Consider the following 19,939-nt stretch of genomic DNA (forward strand, 5'->3'; position numbering starts at 1 on the left):
GTGGGAATGGTGTTTATGTACACTCCTAGCAAAATGTAGACATATAAATCACTAGTTAATTAATATGAGAGGGGGAAAGTCAATTGTATGTCTCAAAGTTTTTCAAAACACAAACTGAAACTTTTTAATATATAGACTGTGTATTTGATATGCGGACTCTCTCAAAAGCCTAGACCAAGTAGATCAGAAGTATCCAATAGCACAGCTATATACAAGATACTGGGTACTGTACAGCAAACCATAACAAAAGGACTTTTCAAAGTTAACCCAATTACCAATTAATGTGATGATAACAGTAACTATCCATTGTCTTTTTGAACCCTAAGACAGCAGGAACCTCACATCTCCACTATAGAGCCCCTACTTCCCCCTGTCCTGGAACCCTTGGATAGGGCCCACTTTTCCGTATGCCTCTCCCCATCCATATCAGATAATATTGCATCCACCGATCACAACCTAACCAACGCAATGATTGCCACCTCAACATGCTTCACTTCAGACTGTGTCCAGAGACTTCACATGTGGAATGACAACCCTTCAGCTTCATTACTCGGGTGAGACCTTTCCTTTCATAGTATACTCTAATTCCATCTCAGGTGGTTCACTTTCTAACAAAGTCCCAAAACCTAGATATACACCAGTTTCTGTGAGAGAGAGCATATGTTCACACGCATCCATAAACTACTGCAAAATATATACCTGAAAGCAGAAGTACACTAGAGTTTGCAGTGAGTACCTCCTTAACACTTCCTCTCCACTACTCCAAGCTTTGGATCCATGATTGCTCAACAATTTGTTTGGCTTCATATGTTAACTCTCTTTTCAGTCACCAGGTTCCAGATGCCATCAGGATGCTGGCCAGGCTTCCCTGGATTGAAGACCCCACCAATGTGTCCTGGAGCTCAGCTTCCCCAGAGACCCACCCTACTAGGGAAAGAGAGAGGCAGACTGGGAGTATGGACCGACCAGTCAATGCCCATATTCAGCAGGGAAGCAATTACAGAAGCCAGACCTTCTACCTTCTGCAACCCACAATGACCCTGGGTCAATGCTCCCAGAGGGATAGAGAATGGGAAAGCTATCAGGGGAGGGGGTGGGATATGGAGATTGGGTGGTGAGAATTGTGTGGAGTTGTACCCCTCCTACCCTATGGTTTTGTTAATTAATCCTTTCTTAAATAAAAAAATAATAATAATAATAAATACATAAATAAATTTAGTCTATCAGGTGAGTATAGTTAGTAGAGTCCTAATTAGTTACTTGAGTTTGTGGAGGTTACTTCACTTGTCTTAGTTTCTATTAAAATTGTGGAATTATTATATTTCTTTCTTGAGTATATATTACTGTGTATTTTTAGTGAGAAAATGCTCACTCAATGGGGAGAGCACAGGGCTAGCATGCATTAGGCCCCATGTCTGATCACTGGAACCAAACATGTCACAGCTTGCTTGAGGTCTCTCTCCTCTCCCTCTCCCTCTCCCTCTCCCTCTCCCTCTCCCTCTCCCTCTCCCTCTCCCTCTCCCTCTCCCCCTCCCCTCCCCTCCCCCTCCCCCTCCCCCTCTGTTATATAAAAAAAATGAATCATGGATTCTGGCAGTAGCACAGTGGGTTAAGCGCACGTGACACAAAGTGCAAGGACAGGCATAAGGATCCCTGTTCAAGCCCCCGGCTCCCCACCTGCAGGGGAGTCGCTTCACAAGTGATGAAGTAGGTCTGCAGGTGTCTGTCTTTCCCCCTCTCTGTCTTCCCCTACTCTCTCCATTTCTATCTGTCCTATCCAACAGTGATGACATCAAGAGCAACAGTAATGACAACAATAAAAAAAAAGAAAAAAAAAGAAAAAAGTTAATAACGTTTATAATAAAAAAAGAGAATATGACTATACTAAGCAAAACTCCTTTTACATAGTGAAAAATCTCCTAAAAACGGTATGATGGGGGCAGGGTGGTAGTGCAGCTGGTTAAGTGCACATGGCGCAAAGCACAAAGACAGGAGTAAGGATCCGGGTTGGAGCATTGGCTCCCCACCTGTATGGGGGTTATTTCACAAGTGGTGAAGCAGGTCTGCTGGTGTCTATCTTTCTTTCCCCTTGTTTCCCCCTCTTCTCTCAGTTTCTCTCTGTCCTATTCAACAACAGCAATACCAACAACAACAGCAATAACAACAAGGGCAACAAAGTGGGAAAAATGGCCTCGAAATGCAGGCACTGAGCCCCAGCGATAACCCTGGAGGGAAAAAAAAAAAGGTGTGATCAATGTTCTTTTTACTGAATATAAATTTACTAAAGGTTGACGAAGGCAAGAATGCATGTTATTGTTAAGTGACAACAAAACAAAACAGATAATTTGAAAGTGTGAATTCACAAAGTAAACTATATATAAAGTTGAGGGTGTAAGGAGTAATTCTGTCTGACTTGGAGTTGGAGGAACATCCGGAAAAGGGTCAAGCCAAAGTCTGAAAGTTCTTGACTGCCAGTGTAGATAGCTGTCTTTATTCATATGTTTTGACATATGGGCCTTACTGACCCTGATGAGACCATAGCTCTCTAGATCAAAGACATTTTTTTTCTGAAGCACAGTCCTATCTTTTCTGTGAAAACTACTATTTCCTTTCTATGTGTTCCTCCCATTGTGCTTCATTTCTAGCAACGTGAGAGTACTAATCTCAGTGTATCATGTTAATTGCAGAGTCATCTGTCTCCTTTCCAAAACTGCAATCACACTGAATTAAGGATTTGGTCTTATTCATCTTGGTAACCTCAGCACTTAACATAGTGTTTCTCATTATCAATAAAAGCTAAATTGAGCTATTTGTTGATTGAGAGGCAGGCATAAGTATGCAGATGATTGTAACAACCCCATTAAGAGTTAAGCAACAAGCCACAGACTGGCAATAAAGACATGAGAATGCAAAAACCTATCAGATATACAAGTCATTGTTAAAGTGGTACAGCTAGGCTGCCTGAGACATAAAATGCATATTTAATTTCCAAAACATTTTTTTTCAAGAAACTGTTTTAATACCCCATTAGATTTTTAGATTTTCTCACTGACACTTATTAAAATGACATTCTGAATACATTTGATTGAATAAATTACATTTGAATTTAATTTCCAGTTTCTTCTTACCTGTTTTGTAATGTAGCTCTTATAAAATTAAAACTGCAAATGTGGCTTGGATTCTGTTCTATCAAACATCTCAGATCTACAGAAGTTAAAGAACTAAGTGGGGTGTGAGGCAGAGGCACAAAGGAAGCCTTGATTTTTCAGTCCCAGTTATTGGAGAGAAGGTCATGTTTTATGAGATATAAAGCAACTGAATGAAGAAATCTATTTACATTGAAACCATATTAAATTCAAGGAGCAGTAGAATCTACTAATGACAAGGAATCCTTGTAATTTCACAAGGATCATATGGACTCTAAAAGGTAGGCATGGGGCCTCAATTACGTATGATTGCATATGCAGTTACTTGTATATAACCCCAAACTACTTTATTCCTGCGAAACATTTTTGTCCTCTCTGGGCAAAAATATCTTTTAAAAATCCAAAACAAACTTTGTTTCTGTTTTGAATTGATAAACATAAAGGCTAAGTAGTTTCTTATTTGAATGTGTATACTTTCACATTTATGAATATTATTTATGAGATCATCCAGGGGTCAAGGTGGAGGCCTGAAGGCAACAACCAGACAGACTTTACCAAAAAAAACTGATTTAAATCCTGGAAATTCTAAGTGGAGAAAAGGTTTTTCAGGCCCGTAGGAGATAAACTGTAGAGGAGTGGACAAAGAGGAACCATAGTAGAAAATTATAACTCATCGAAAAAGCCACTGAAAGGACAAAGGAAGAGACCAGCCATATTTTCAGGAGGTTATAACATAAAGTGTATGATCAATAACCCTAAAAAGAAAATAATAATCTACAAATAAAGAAGATAAATCTGAGAAAAGTTTAATTAATTTCATGAATTCTGTAAAAATATTATAAAACTATTTAGGTACTAGAACAACATGAAAAAAACAACAGCAGCAGCAACCCAGAGCATAGAGATCATTTGCTGGGCTGTGATCTGCCACATTTGGCACCTTGCTCCACTGGTGAGCCACTTTTGAACAGAGCACAGAAGTCGAGATGGCAGGGTGGGGGGGGTTTCTAAGCAGAAGGGGTACCACCAACAAACCACATTTCTTTCCTTCTTTCCTATTAAAAACACTTAAAGGATGCCTTGGGATAGTAGTTATAAAATGAGTGGGTTTTATAAGCAAATTAGTCATAGAAATTACCACTTCTTAAAATAGCTAGGCATAAGTAAAATAAATATAAGAACTAACATGCAAGTGAATAACTCACTCTACTATGCCAATATCTGTGTTGCAGGACCTAGCAGCAAGCAGCAAATCCAAAAAATAACTGAAGACTCCTTAGAGTTCTATAGAAAGGTGACTACATCTTGAAAGGAAAAACAAGTGTCATGGTCTCATCCAATGGTGATGGCTTGATTTTGGAGTTAATAGGAAAGTGAGTCAGAAAGGCATAAGATGAGGATAAAGAAAATAGCAAAAGCAACTATTAAGGTGAAATGCCATGGAAAGTAAGAGAGAAGTTTCAAAGATCAATATCATGAAACATTACCATCAAGGAAAAAGTCAGGATATGTCAAAAGTATAAAAATAGTAGAAATTAGCCTAAATATATCACTGAATAAAATAGAGATAATTGAGCTAAACATACTCATTAAAGGAACAGAGATTTCCAGATTAAAACAAGTATGAGTACCCAGGCCCTTCAGAAACACACTATAAGTCTTAAACAGAACAATAGAGACATCAAAAATTTAAAAAGTAAAAAAATATGGATTATGTGGTCCAGGAGGTGGCACAGTGGTAAAGGCTTTGGACTCTCAAGCATGAGGTCCCGAGTTTGATCCCCGGCAGCACATGTGCCAGTGATGTCTGGTTCTTTTTCTCTCCTCCTATCTTTCTCATAAATAGATAAAATCTTTTAAATAAATAAATAAATAAGGATTACTATTAGAAGTATTGATTTGAAGGTATCACAATTTACACTCCCATGCCCCAAATGCCAACCCCACATCCTCTATAGTTTTGCAGTCTAAATGTGTACACCCCTTCTAGAAAGATTTTGTTTTAAAGCTTCCTTCAATATGTTGGAGGCCTGACTCAAACCTAGGTCACACACATAGCAAGGGACTATACTATCCAAGTGAGCTATTGACCAAGCCTAGAAGGACTCTTTGTTCATTCTCTTTAATTTTTCTCTCAGTATCAAATAGAGAAAGAAAGGGAGAGAGATAGAGATATTGAGAAAGAGAGAGAAGAGAGATACCATGTTATTCCACTGCTCATGAAGCTTCCTTTGTCATAACATTTCCATGTGGCCCCAGGGGGTCAAACCCAAGTCCTCAAGCCTTGCTAGGTGTATGCTTTATGACATAAGTTATCTTCAGGCCCCAGGAAAGTCTTTTTTTTTTTTTAATGATAAATATTTTTACTAGTATGCAGAATAACCCTAAATCTGAGAGCACTTATCCAGGTATTCTCAATATTTATAATGTAGGACTTGGCATAATTACATGGATAAGTCAACACATTCATGTATATAGAGAATGAATTATTAGAACTCAGGAGCTGTGAGACAAAGCCAGTAAAAGTATAGAAGTAAAAAATATAAATAACAATTATCTTTCCTTATCTACTGGATAGTTATAGAAATCTGCTTCTAACATTTAGGGAATCATATAACAACAAAAGAAAACCCATATATCAGCCCACAAAGTATATCTACACAGATTCCACAAATATCAAAAACTAAGACTAATACAGTCTTTAGAAACAATATGTGGACACAGGAGAGAACAAGTAGAGGGAAACAGGACAGACAAGTTAAGAATATTAGAGAGTCAGTCTAGTAGGTCCAACATTCCCCAATTAGGGTTTCTAAAAAGGGAACAAAAAAAGTTATATAAATCCTTGTGATTTAAGAGATAGAAATGTTGCAGTCTGTCAAAGACAAGATATCTATTGACAGGCTATCTAACAGCCTGTAGAAGCTTCCACATCTACTAATGAGTACTTGTCATGACCAATGAATGGATAAATTGTTGCTCTTTCCTCTGTGCTCAACTGCACTAGCCTTGTCACCTGAACATTCCAGAAGCATACCCAATACCTGGCCCCCACTCATACCAACCAGATGCTTTGATTGTCTTGATTCTGGTAAACCCCTAATTTCCTAGGACAAACTCATGGCCTAGTCTATGTCCCAATGAGTTACTAAATTACTAAGGAGCCAAACCTACACTAGATCCAAAGAGTCTATTCAGTTTACCTTCTGGCAATATTGTCCTTTCACTATAATTCTCAGTTTGCCTTTATTTCTGAAGTTTAATTCAAAAAAGTGATAGAACACAAAAAGTGTAGTTAATCACTACAATTTTTTTAAACATCACTATGTTGATTGCTCTGGAAAGTAGTCATGAATGTGATAGGGTAGCAACAGTGAACACATAACATACAGTAATATTCTACTTTGTTAAGAAATGGCATACATGAGTACTGGGGAGTGGAAAAAAGACATTTTGTACCCCCTAGACTCTGGGAAAAATAAGTAAACACGAGATAGTTGCTAAGAAAAAGTAAATTACATATATGCATAAATTAAATATATGGGAAACCAATTTTGAGTAACTCATGACACAAACTTAAACGTAATTTTAAATAGCTTTTCTAATGCAGAGGATTTGGGGAAGAAGGAAGGTGACTATCTAGGATGAAAGATTATTCCCAAATAGGAACAGAGTAAAGGTAGAGGCATAAAGAATTAAGTTCTGCATTCTGCTTTAGAAATAAAAAGATTAAATTGTCTTCACTTCAATTCTGTATTGTATACATCCATACTAGAGGGACTCTATGATTTTTGCTCACAGGTATCCTCCATCCTGATTCAGATACACACACACACACACACACACACACACACACACACACACACACACACACACACACACGATACTAACCATTACCAAAGATTTATAGATTTTTTTTGTTGTTATTCCTCTTGGGGATTTACAATTTTGGGCCAATATTTACAGAGAGGGTGGGCAGGGAGAGAGAGAGGTATCAGAGAAAGAAAACTTTCCCCAGTGCCACAGTATTCTTCTGTGGTATGTCAGGGCCTTGAATTAAGCTGTCCTGCAGGTCACATGCCTAGAAATTTTTACATTGTGGTTTAAAAGACAAAAAAATTAAGTTATGGCCATTTTATTGAAAGAGTATATTGAAAATTAAAAAAAAAAAAAAGGCCACTAAGGACAGTGAGAAAGTCATTGTTGTTGCTAATTTGGAATCATCCTTCAAAAGAGCATTGTTGTTTAACTAGTAGAGACAACTACCAGCATGTGACGAGTTCAAAAACCACATTAGAGAATATGTTCAACTCAGCTATTGCTCCAAGTAGTCACTACAGACGATGTTAATTCCCACTTGACTGTTGTGAAGTTTTGGCAATAGAGTCAAAGTGTAAGTGACCCCTGTCACCCTTGAATGGAATCTTCAGAACACTCCTTCAGTCCACAGGGAAAACATACCCCAGGCAGGAATTATTTTTTCCATTCAGTATAAAAATTGCAACTCACCAAAAATTCAAATTCATATGTGTATATGTGTTCGCCAAAGAGAAGGATTTAGAAAATCTATGTAAGGCTTGGGTATATTGAGAGACAGAAAGACATATTAGAGAGTATGGAAGTCCACATTAAAGAAGAGAACTACAGTGCAAGATGTCAGTAGTGGGAAAGATAAGGACACAGAGGCAGAGGTAAATGTGAGAGATGAATATAGTACTATGTCAGGGAGAATAACAAAGGAAGATAATTGATGGAATCAAATTGAGAAATTTTGAGAATAATAAGGAAGGTAGCCCAAAATTATAAAGAAATACATTGGTGACAATAGGTGCTGGGATAGTAGATGGGCATAGGATAGAGACAGCACTAAAGAGTGAGGCTGGTTTTGAGAAAAATCACAGTCTATGTACATATCTGCACTTTACTCCCTGATTCTCAGTCAGTGAAATGTTGACCCAATACCCTCTAGTAATCAGAAAATTTACATGTAATTATTGTTAGGTGTGTTTTTAAACAATAAAAATAAGATCTTGTGTCTATGTACAAGCTTATATATGTATAGTCTAACTGATTTCTTAGAACTTTTTATCAGTATTTTATGGAAAAACTTCTATAATTAACTATAATATTTCCAAAGAAAAACTGTTCTAAATATTATATTTTTATTTAAAAATCATTAAAAATAAATGTTAGTAAAATATTTTATGATTTGAGAGTATATTTAAGCCCTTGGATTTTAACAAATTAAATGTTGATGTCTCTGACAATATGTGATCAGATGGGAAAGTTATAGGAAATAAATGTTTTTCAAATGGGTAGAGTACAAATTAAATTTGATCACATTGTCTACTGCATGTTACTAAATGTGTTAAATGTATTCTTCAACTGAACCACTTAAATCTTTGATTTTAGATTCAGTCAAAATTACAATTATATGTATTAAAGTATTATATTTCTTTATGTGAATCATTTTGTATTTGATTTACTTAGGCTCAGTTATTACAGATCTAGAAATCTAATAGTGCAATGTAATCTGTGCTGAATTAATAAAAAAATATTTCATATTACCTTGTTAAAGAGAGGGTCTATGCCAGTTGGAGCAGTACTTGGACGCAATCTTCTCCTTCTCCACGTCTCAGGTCGATTTTCTTTTGTGCTTTTTGCACTCATGGTAGGAGGTCGAGGAGGAATAGATATGAAATAGCTGTTATTATTTGGAAGTAGATATGAATTCATTCCCTGTGGATGGTTCATGGAGTACCTGAGTTTCATCATTGCTTTCTTGCCCTGGAATCACATTTCATGACATAAGAACCAGTGAAAACAAGAGAGATCACCCAATTTGCCTAATAATAAACACAAGCTTGATTGATATTGCTTTGTAAACACAACTGGTTATAAATAGACAAACAATACACTCCAGTTTTTTGAAAAATGGCATTTTGTACTATTCATAGAACACACCTAAGTATTTTAGGTATTTTTATTGTACCTTTGGCATCTTTTTTTTTTCCCTCAGAAGTCAATTAAATCTAGGAAGACTCAATACAATTAAATAATTTTAAATAAGAAGTTTAAAGTATTGTACTTTGTAACATAGCTGGAGTATCCACTTAACAATGCAATGTTAGTGCTTTCTTCACATTTTAACTTTAATCATTCATATGTGATTCTTTAATAATATAAAATCAATGAATTAAACCCAAGCTTTGGCCCAAAGACTTTATTAAGCTTATTTTCTCCTAGAATTCTATTGTTAGGAATTAATCTTACACAGATAACTACTCAAGTGGATTGATGTAAATATGTATAAGGAAACACACACTATATCAGCACACATACATAAATTTGATGAGCCATCAATATGATAGTTATGAACTAAATTTAACTTAGTTAACACAATAGAAAGTTATGGGTAGTCACTTAAATGAGCAGAAAGGAATTTATATAGATATCAATAGGGAGATAAGAAATTATACTCATAAAAAAAGAAATTATACTCATGTATCATTAACTGTACTGTAAGCCATTAACCACATAAAATAAAAAAAATAAATAAAAATTCAAATTCCAATGTGTGTATGTGTGTTCGCCAAAGAGTTGACATTGCAGGTGCTATTTATTTATTTTCTTTTTGATTTTTTTTTAAATTTGTATGTAAGAAACCAGACTATTACTCCCATCATTTCATGTGGTACTGGGGCTATAGCTTAGGGCCTCATGCATGCAAGGCATGCACTCTACCACTGAATCACTATCCTCTCCCTATGTTCTCACTTTTACTTACCTAAATTTTTCTTTTCAGTGATGCTGTGTACTGATATTATAATAACAACTATAAAATGAAGGGGAATGTTAGAAGAACAATAAAACTGAGATTCTTTTAGTGGTTATGAAACTATCAGTCAATTGAATGTGTTAAGCACATTTTTTTAAATGTGCCTCTTACCTTCTTTTTTTCTCTAGCTCAAAGTTTCCTGAACATCTATTCATACCAGTACAAAAACTTCTGATTTACTATGTTAACATATTTTAAGATAACATGGTGAAAACATAGTCTGTGAAGCTCTTAAAGATGTGTCTATATTTCTCCCTATCTTCCCCTCAATTTCTATCTTATCCAAAAAAAAAAAAAAAAAATTCTCCTTCTAAGTACCACCAGGCCCCACCAGCATAGTTATTTTCAGTAAAGTCACTATTATCACTTTTATCATTTAATTGCTTCTCAACCAGACTGTTTTAAAAAACCAAATTACTTTTGCCTAAATCAAAGATCTTAGTCTTTAAAAATAAAAAAAAAAAAATGGAGAGACACCATGGTATTGAAGTTCCCCTAGTCTGCAGTTCATTAAGCGTGGTGGCTGTACCAGTGGCCAGAACCTAGACTGCATGCATGGCACAGCTGGCATCCTCTCAGGTGAAATATCTCACCAGCCCCAAAGACCCTCACTTGGGTTTCTGAGCGATTAGTTTCAACCTATTAATGCCTATTGAGCTTTCAAATAGTCCCCACGTACATAACATTTACTATTTAAGAATGTAATAGGAACAAACTCATAAACAATGCAGACTATTATTATTCCCTAGTACTTAATTTTCATCATCAATGCTACTTAAAAAATTGCCTTTTTTCCCCTAATTTTGCCTATCTATTTCAGTATACATTCCACTAATATAGAGACTTCTGTCTACCTTGATAATTGATATGGAGCCAGTGACTAGAGTTTACTTAATTCATAGTAAGTGGCCAATAATTTTTGAATGAAAAATATGTTTAGCTAGTTAAAACTGATATGGAATTGGTTTTAGTCTTGCCAGTTTATGTGAGTTACCATTAAATGTCTACTACTCAGTCAGTCACACCCTAAAACATAGTAACATTAAACTAAAAGTACATAGACACAGTTAAATCACGAGTAACTCAAAGCAGATTTGGGAAATCATCTGGGAAGAAAAAAATAATTACCCCGCAGTTAGCAGAACTTGAATATTACCTGATTGATAGTGTTTATAGATGTAACCAGAAAATATGTTGATCAAAGTAGAGTTAATAGTTACAAAAGCTTCAAAAAAAATAAAACCACCTTGGAAAACATGGAAAGAGCCCATGCGAGTACTATCTAGGGGAGAGATCTCATCCATTGGACTGAATAATTACAGTCCTAGTAGCAAAGTTACCCCTAGAGGAAACAGAGGGTTTCAGCCAAAGACCTTTGGATTTTCTGGAATCTTTGGAAAGTCCATTCCTAAGATGAGATCAGGCTAAATGAAATGGGTACCTCAGGCCACCTTAGCCTGATTCCTTTAACATTCCATTCTATATATTCTCATTCTAATTCTATGCTTACCAGGCAACCTTCTCATTGTTACATGGCTTCCCATGTAGGCCTTCTTGCATAAAAAAAAAATGCACTGATTTATAAATTGTGATTATTTAATGTCTGGTGAATTAATAGCACATGATTATGCTTTTTTTCTTACTCAAAGAAGGAAAAAAATAAAAACAAGCTTGTTAGTTAGCCTGAGACAATCTTTCAGGACCATCCTCCCTATATACTAGCTGAGATGGGAGATCTCTGGGTCTATAAAGCAGAGACCTGATCTTAGAAAAAGTCATGCTAACTAACTTATCCAACAATTCCTTCCACACCCAAATCAGCCTTCTCTAGACAGTGCTACCATTTTTGGATTACTTTCTCATTTTCTGAGATACCATTAAGTTAACTAAAATAAGACTTGGGGAAAAATACTTCAACTGAAAAGCTTATTAAATTGATTTCAACATTTTGTTTCTAGAAATATTTGTAATTTAACTGTGAAGCACTATAATTGTCTGGATTAATTTACTTAGTGTCAAAGTTATCACTCAATTTTAAATAAACATTTCAATTTCCAGTACTAGGATCATCTCACTTACATAGTATGTCCTTTTACCATGCACACAAACAAAGTTTAAGCCAGGTCCCCACTACACTGAAGGAAGATCTGGTCTCTCTCTCTCTCTCTTTCTCCCTCCCTCTCTCCAACTCCCTCACACACTCTCTGTCTCTATCTAAAAACAAAACAAAAACAACAATAAACATAATTTCCAAAGTCTTGTGCTTTCAAATAGCAAATGGTACTGGGGCCTAGTGGCAGTGCACCTAGTAGAGTACACACATTACCAGGCTCAAGGACCCAAGTTCAAGCCCCTACTCTATACTTGCATCAGGAAAGATCCATAAGCAATGGGGCAGTGCTGCAAAAGTTCCTTTTTCTCTTTGTCTCTATCAGATAAAATAAATGGTGACCAGGAACAGTGGAGTAATCATCATGTGGCTACTGAGCCCCAGCAATAAACTTGGTGGCCAAAAGTGAAAGAAAGAAATGGTACTAAACTCACCTATTTGAACATAAAGGCAATCATGCTCATAACTAAATGTTACTTCCTTGTCTTAGAAATCTAAACAATGCCATCCCTTATTACCTTGCATACTAGTTATTGTTTCCAGTTTAACAAACTCATATTTTATGGTTATCATTAACTCCTTTCTGTGCTCTATTAAAGTAAATCAGAATTACCTGAGACACTATCTTGAAAAGTAAGCAGAGTCAAGTTTCTGTGTATGATTAATTCAGCATTTTAAAAGAGGGACATTCTTTTACTTCTATATCCAACTTTCTCTAGGCTCAAACTTGAAGCAATTTCATACACTGGTGCTAAAGTAAGTCAGCATGCAAATTCAAATCTATTCTTGGAAAATTTCATTTTCTATGTTTCACGCATCTAAAATTTGCAAGCAGTCAACACTATATTCTGATAAAAATCATATCTGGCTATTAAAAGAAGATTTCTTCTTTATTTTTTATACAATCCTTCAAATTAATATGTGATCACCATTCATTATTACAAGTATACTCCTTATTCCATTTTTCCAATAACAGAGAAGTTACAGATCTTCTAGGTAGAGTAAAAGAGAGTAGAGCAAATATGCATAGTAGGAAACATATTGTGAATGTCACCGGCTACATTAATTTAATCAGGCATCTTAAGAACTATCATCATCTAATTTCATAACAAAAAATAAAAAAGCTATTTCTTGCATCATTTACCCCAATGGGAAATGCAGCTTCATTTTCCATCAATAAGATTTTTGATCTGGACCCCGAAGTTATCTTTGGAACAGTTCTTACTGCAGGATTAGTGGGAAGAGGCTGTAGTCGAATTGGAGGCTGCATATTTCCGGGGGCAGTATATGGTCGTGGGGCTGTCTAGACAATTAGGGGGAAAAAAGGTCCATTTAAATAAGTATCTTGACATGTTTCCAGAACCAATTAATAACCCAACAAATTGCCTAAAGTAATTAATGGTGGCTTTTCACTGAACAGATTAAACTTTAATTATGTCCTTCCATTATACAGACCCTTATGACCTGAAGTATTTGTTAAAGCATATGGTGTTGAATTTCTTTACATAAGTAAATGCCACAGATACAGAGTTCTATAGATACAGGAGACATACTTTATTAGCTTCTTGTATTTTAGCCATACTGTAAAACTACTGACATTACATAATTTATTCTATTCATAGAACAGCTTTGCTCAATTAAATGTTAAGCTGAATGTTGTTCTTATTTTAAAGGTCTAAAAGGGTACTATTAGGAAAAACTCATTTATGTATAAATTCTTTCAACACAAACTCTACTGCAAATCTTTCACTTCTGTACTGAAGAACAGACAAGATTATATAGAAAGAAGAAAGGGGAATGTTTAGTGTAACGTGATCCTTAATGCAATCATTTTGTTAACTTACTGGTTAACAAAAATGAGAAAATAAAGTAACTAGCAACTTCAGACAATGTTGTATACACTTTGATTTTTTTTCAGACTGGTGATTTCCTGTTTGCTTCTCTATATTCACCTTCTCAGTCCTGCACTGGACCCTGAGAATGATCTCTTTATGGGCCTCATCATCTAGTGTTAGGATTCCAACTGGAACCCTTAGGCAGTAAAAAAAAAAAAAAAAAGAATAAATAAAAATTTTAAAAAATACAGGAAGGAGTCTGAAAATCAGGAGGAAGAGGAGGAGGTTGTTGTCCTAATTCTCCTAGACTTTTCCATCAAGATTGTGATGAACCGGCTGGCTTCCTCTACCAAAGTTTATAACTTCTGTCAAGAAGTCCTCTCCTAATATAAATGTTGTCCACTGGTTCTGTGTCTAATATGTAATATGTTCCTTCCTTTTTCCCTAGGTCTAGGTGATATGGTTTCCCATTGTGCTGACTCTAGTAGTGTAACATCCTTAGTTGGTTATCTGTAACCCTGCCTGAATCTTTGTAAATAGTTTCTCTATTAAATAAACCCTACCTAATTACCCTATTGTGTGAGCCATCTGCTTCCTGCTGAAACCCTGACTAATGCATTTTCTAATCAAGAATCTAGTGCAGAGAATACCAAAAGTGCCAATATGGAGCATAAAAAGTGTCTTTTGGGGCACTGATAGAACACTGCAAATTTAGGATAAAAATCAACAACATTCTTACAGTGGCAAGGCTTTTGGCCAAGTCATTCAATTAGAAAGAAATTATAGATAACATGTTATGGAAAAAACATGTATATTTTGGGTGAAAGATATAAGATGATATAGAAAGATTTGTAGAAAGGCTTAGTACATTGAGTCAAAGGAAAAGACTATCAACTCTGGGAATCTATTGTACAGAAATTGATTTGAGGGTCAGGAGATGGCACACCTGGTTAAGAGCACACATTACAGTGCACAAGGACCCAAGTTTGAGCCCCTGGTCCACACCTGCAGGGGGAAACTTCATAAGTGATGAAGCAGGGCTGCAGATGCCTTCTGTCTTTCTCCCTCTCGATGCCCCCCTCCTCTCAATTTATCTCTATCTCTATCCAATAATAAAATAAATAAAAATATTTTTTTTAATGTTTTAGGAGTTTCGGGCAGTTGCGCAGCAGGTTAAGTGCAGCTCGCAAAGCGTAAGGACTGGAGTAAGGATCCCAATTTGAGTCCTTGGCTCCCCACCTGCAAGGGGAGTAACTTCACAGGTGGTGAAACAGGTCTGCAGGTATCTATCTCTCTCTCTCCCTCTCTGTCTTCCTCTCCTCTCTCCATTTCTCTCTGTCCTATCTAACGACGATGACACCAATTACAACAACAACAATTAAAAAAAAACAAGGGCAACAAAAGGGGAAATAAATAAATATTTAAAAAAAATTTTTAGGGTAGAAAGCTACAAAGTCCCGGGTTCTGTTAATAACAAGTTTATAAAACAAAACAAACAAACAAACAAAAAAACTTGATTTGATGTTAGCGCCATCCTAAGAAGCATGTTTTCTGTATCTAACTCTCTGATTTTGTCAAGTCAACATTTAAGGTGTTGTAACTATCAACATCATGAGAAGATTTAAAAATAATATATTTTTCTGGTAGTATATATCGACCTCCCAATGCCCATGTGCAGCAGAGAAGCAATTACAGAAGCCAGACCTTCTACCTTCTGCACCTCATAATCATCCTCGGTTCTCCCAGAGGGATAAAGAATAGGAAAGCTTCCAGTGGAAAGGATGGGATTCGGAACTCTGGTGGTGGGGTTTGTGTGGATTTGCATCCCTCTTGTCTTACAGCATTGTCTAGCATTATTAAATCTATAATAATAATTGTATATTTTTGTCACCAAGGCTCTCCACCTGAGCAATTCTACTATTCCAAGCGGACTTTTTTTCATTATTTTTATTCCACAGAGAGAGAGAGACCACAGCACCTGTCCCTCATCTCTGAAGCTACCTCTGGTACTTCTGAACTCCCATGTGTTGCTCCATGGTCTCAAATCCGAGACTTTGTGCATAATAAAGTAAGCACCCCACTGAATGAATTGCCTCCTAGTCCAAAAACAACTTTTAGTATCTAATAGTGATACAAAACAGTGAGTAACAAATTAAGTGCAAATATATGCCAAAAATAAAGTAACAGCAAGAAAATAATTATAAAATAAAATCTTGAGAAAAGAATCTGAAATAAACCAATGAAAATAATAAAAAATTCTTTAACTGACAGAGTTCTGTTTTATCCAAGTTTATTGGATAAAATAAATCCAATGACTAGTGAAGAGATGAATAGTGAAGAGGAATGATAAATTTGAACATATAAGTAGGAAGAGAACCAACTGAAATCCGTATGGAGAGGAAATATAATATTCCCCAGATAATATCTGTCTCCTTCATTAATAGGGTTTTATTAGCGTACATGGCTATGACACAACACTGTTTCTGAATATCTCTTATAATTTTTATAAAGTTGTGTGATGCATCCTTGGGCAGTCAGATATGAGAAAAATGGCTCCAGAACATGCCCTGAGGGGGAAAAAAGCATGGTATCACCTTCCTCTCACTCCCTTCCCTCTGGCTGAAGTCTCCATACACTACATTGGTTTATGTGAAGACGACACACTAAGTTTGGCAATAAATGACAAAAATAATCTTGACCTTTCAATAACTTCAAATAGGTGGCATGGCGGCTGGGCCTCCCATATATATGCTAGGGTAGAGAAGGCATCTTTATGTATGTCATTGATATTTGGGGGTGTCACACACAAACATATCATGATCAATACTGGAAAGCACAGGAACGAACAAAAGCTGCGTTTGATTTAAATGAACAGGATAGTAGTCTCCATGTGTTGGAAGTAGAAAGATCTTTGAAAACCCACAAAAATAACTCAAACTAAAGATTCCTGAACAAGAAAATCTTAGCACCCTAAGAAATTCTTTTCAATTTTGAGACAGAAAAATAGCTCCCCTCAACAGTACCTGCTTTGACAGGCAGAGAACCCAGATCTCAGCCCATCCCCCCAGCACACTGGAGAAAGCTTCAGTGATGTGGTGTCCTTCTACTTTTCTCTTTGTCTATGTCTCTGTTTGAAAAAAATCAGCCCAGAGTGTTGAGTCTTTTCAAAAAAAATAAAATAAATTCTGCAAAACAGAGAATTCTTTTGAACTGTCTTCTGGCAAATAAATACCCAAAACATTGAAAATCTAATGTAAGAAGTCAAGAAAGCAAGTTGCTATAAACTAGACCATGATCTATTGACTGCTGTGCTCTAGATTTTACTTTCCCACATTTGCATACAGATATCATTCAGTTAGACAAATGTTCCAGTCAAATGTTTAACAGATTACATGTATCTCTAAAAACAAATCTGTACAATTCAACTAACAGCTGTGAGCTACAAACTGCTTTATTTCACATCAAACGCTACCTTAAATTTGTTGTATCTTAAATTGTTCATAAGATATTTCCTTGGGATAAATATAGCACTGTAGCTTAACGTTTTCAAAGCTGTGCCCACATGTGAATTGAAATTGACTACCTGGTGATTACTCAGCTTAACTGAGCATTTCTAATTCTTAGTAGAAGATCTCTAGGGGGGGATTTTCCAGGCATGTGCAGAATTAGTTGAATGACTTTCCACAGTTTTAATGGAAACAGTGCAGCTAAAAGTCTATATGCTATTTTCAAATTTTAGGTGTAACTAGTGATGAGGTGCAACAGCTATCTAGTGGATGTTGTCTTTCTTCACTCAAGAAAGTTAAAAGAATAAAATCAATAGCAACAATCCCAAAAGGATTATCTCCTTATTTCAATGTCACTTGGGGGTCATGCGTCCAATTTAAAGACTCCTCATCCAGGTTGGGAAAATGAAAAGGAGGAGGACTTGATTTTCTGTAAAATGGGAACTATAATTCAGACATCACCATAGGTATCCCTTATGGAGCTGAAACACCACAGAGGGTTAACCAAGTGAAAAATCATGCCACACCGGATATATAGGCTCCTGAAGTGCTGGTGTCAGTGTTTCCTGTAATTTTTAAATTACTTTCTTACTCCTGCCACATTAAGATCTCCTGGATGTATCATAAACTACTTATTGAGAGTGTTCAGCTGGAAAATTGAAAAGAAAGCCTTTCCAGGGTTTTTCTTCTCTGAAACAGGTGGGATGTTAGAAAACAGCACTTGATTGTTTCCTTTGTTTCACACAGGTTAAGCTTTTGAGAGTCTAGCAAATTTGCCATCCAAAAGGAAGAATTTATTTGTGTACATGTGCATTTAAATGGAGCCAGGAAATGTGGAAACAACAAAGGGGAAATGGTTGCTTTTCATAACATGAGTTGTTCATCAGGAAATGTCAAAACATATTTACCTTTTGAAAATTATCAAAGCTTAACACTATATGTGACGAACCTAATTCAACAACCTGTGAAAGCTTTGCAACTTCTTTATAAATATTGTGCAACCTAAACAAAAGTTCATGCTAACAAGGAAATATATTAAGCTATACAAAGCAAGCATAAAGACACAGCAAGCAATTCATTTACAACTTAAACCATCAACCTTCAACAAATATCTTGCAAATCTTTTCCTGTGCCTATATTGTTTAAAGCCACCTTACACCTCTTCAAGCAAATACCATCTCTAGATTGGAAGAATAAAATTGAAATGAAATGTCAGTGTGCACTTTCTAATAATGGATTTCCTGTACATTTAATTATTTTTATCTCAGTCTGTGAACATACTTTTAATTTTTTAAAAAATATATATTCAATGCAACATATTACAAAATACCATTGGATCTCTGTGCATAAATAAGTTTTAAAGATAAGGTGAATACATAGTAATAGCAAGACTAAAACCCAGAGATGAGAAAAATAGAGAACTTGTGGAGAATATCTGATGATTCAATTTTACTGCTAAAGGGTAACTGTGAAGAAACATATTAGGATAGCTAAATTGGATCATATAGTTTAGGAGCTTAAATGTCAAGTAAAAGTTTCTAGGGGTTACACAGAGCCAGTGAAAGTATTTGTTCATATAAATAACGTAAGTGAAATGTACTTCAAAAGAAAACTAATATAGTTCAACAGCAAAAATGGAACTGATGGACTCCTATGAAATGAGACTTTCAGTTGAAAGTTGAATACATGCAAGACAATGTTATCATTTGTGGACTTCATAGGATTATGTAGATGTATACTCAGAAAGCATTCTTTCTGAGAGTAACAACAAACCATAAATCAATTAGTTGGGATAGTGTCTGGTTGAGCGTTTAATATGACTCACCGGTGCTAATGGACTGGAATGTCCTTCATCAATCAGAACACTATGACCACGGCTAGTCTTAGGGCCAACTGGTGGGTGGGGAGACAAAATTGGCATTTTCTTTTCTACAGGCCATCTCGTGTGTTCTCCCTAAAATAAGAAAGTGATTTAACAAACTGACGCATGACTTGCAATCTGAATGAGTATATGCGAGGTAAGAGAAACTGTATAACTAAAGAAATCCTTCCTCATTCCTTCTGAGGCATATTATGGTAGTCACCATAGTAACTAGGTATATTATGACTGGAATATGGGGATTGGGTATGACAATAAAAGGTCAGAAATTTAATCTGCTTTATTTTTTTTTCACTTTGCTTTATTAAAATAAATGGTTATGCTCAAATAGCTATAAAGGGATTATCTCCTTGGATTTCACAATAATATTTACTAACCTCATTTCCACAGATCACTACAAGTAGCACAATGCTCCTCATTACATGGACCAGTAGAGGCTATTAGATAAATATTACTAGTGTATCTAAAACAATTATATAATTCCCTCAGTAGCATAGGCTTCAGGAGAAGGGAGAAAGCTCAACAAGTAGAACTCATGCTTTACTGTATGTGAGACCGTGACTTATATCTCAGGAACCACACAGGAGTACCAGGGACAACATAGTGTCTTACTTCAGTTTCTCTC

At 35.8% G+C, this 19,939-nt stretch overlaps 1 protein-coding gene across 3 annotated transcripts in view; it reads right to left on the bottom strand.

The window, feature by feature from the left end:
* The window catches only part of ERICH3 (glutamate rich 3), a 118,685-nt gene that overhangs the window by 64,766 nt on the left and 33,980 nt on the right, over window positions 1–19,939 (bottom strand). For 2 of the 3 annotated variants that reach the window (XM_007528116.3, XM_060202183.1), the window contains exons 5-7: window positions 19,261–19,389; window positions 13,239–13,397; window positions 8,715–8,933 (exon numbers count right to left, since the gene is read on the bottom strand). In XM_007528116.3, coding sequence (XP_007528178.3) covers window positions 8,715–8,933; window positions 13,239–13,397; window positions 19,261–19,389 — 507 coding nt within the window. The remainder of the gene's footprint in view (window positions 1–8,714; window positions 8,934–13,238; window positions 13,398–19,260; window positions 19,390–19,939) is intronic. The other variant, XM_060202184.1, reaches the window with a different exon arrangement.

This window comes from Erinaceus europaeus, chromosome 11 (assembly GCF_950295315.1).
Source record: "Erinaceus europaeus chromosome 11, mEriEur2.1, whole genome shotgun sequence".
Classification (NCBI taxonomy): Eukaryota; Metazoa; Chordata; class Mammalia; order Eulipotyphla; family Erinaceidae; genus Erinaceus; species Erinaceus europaeus.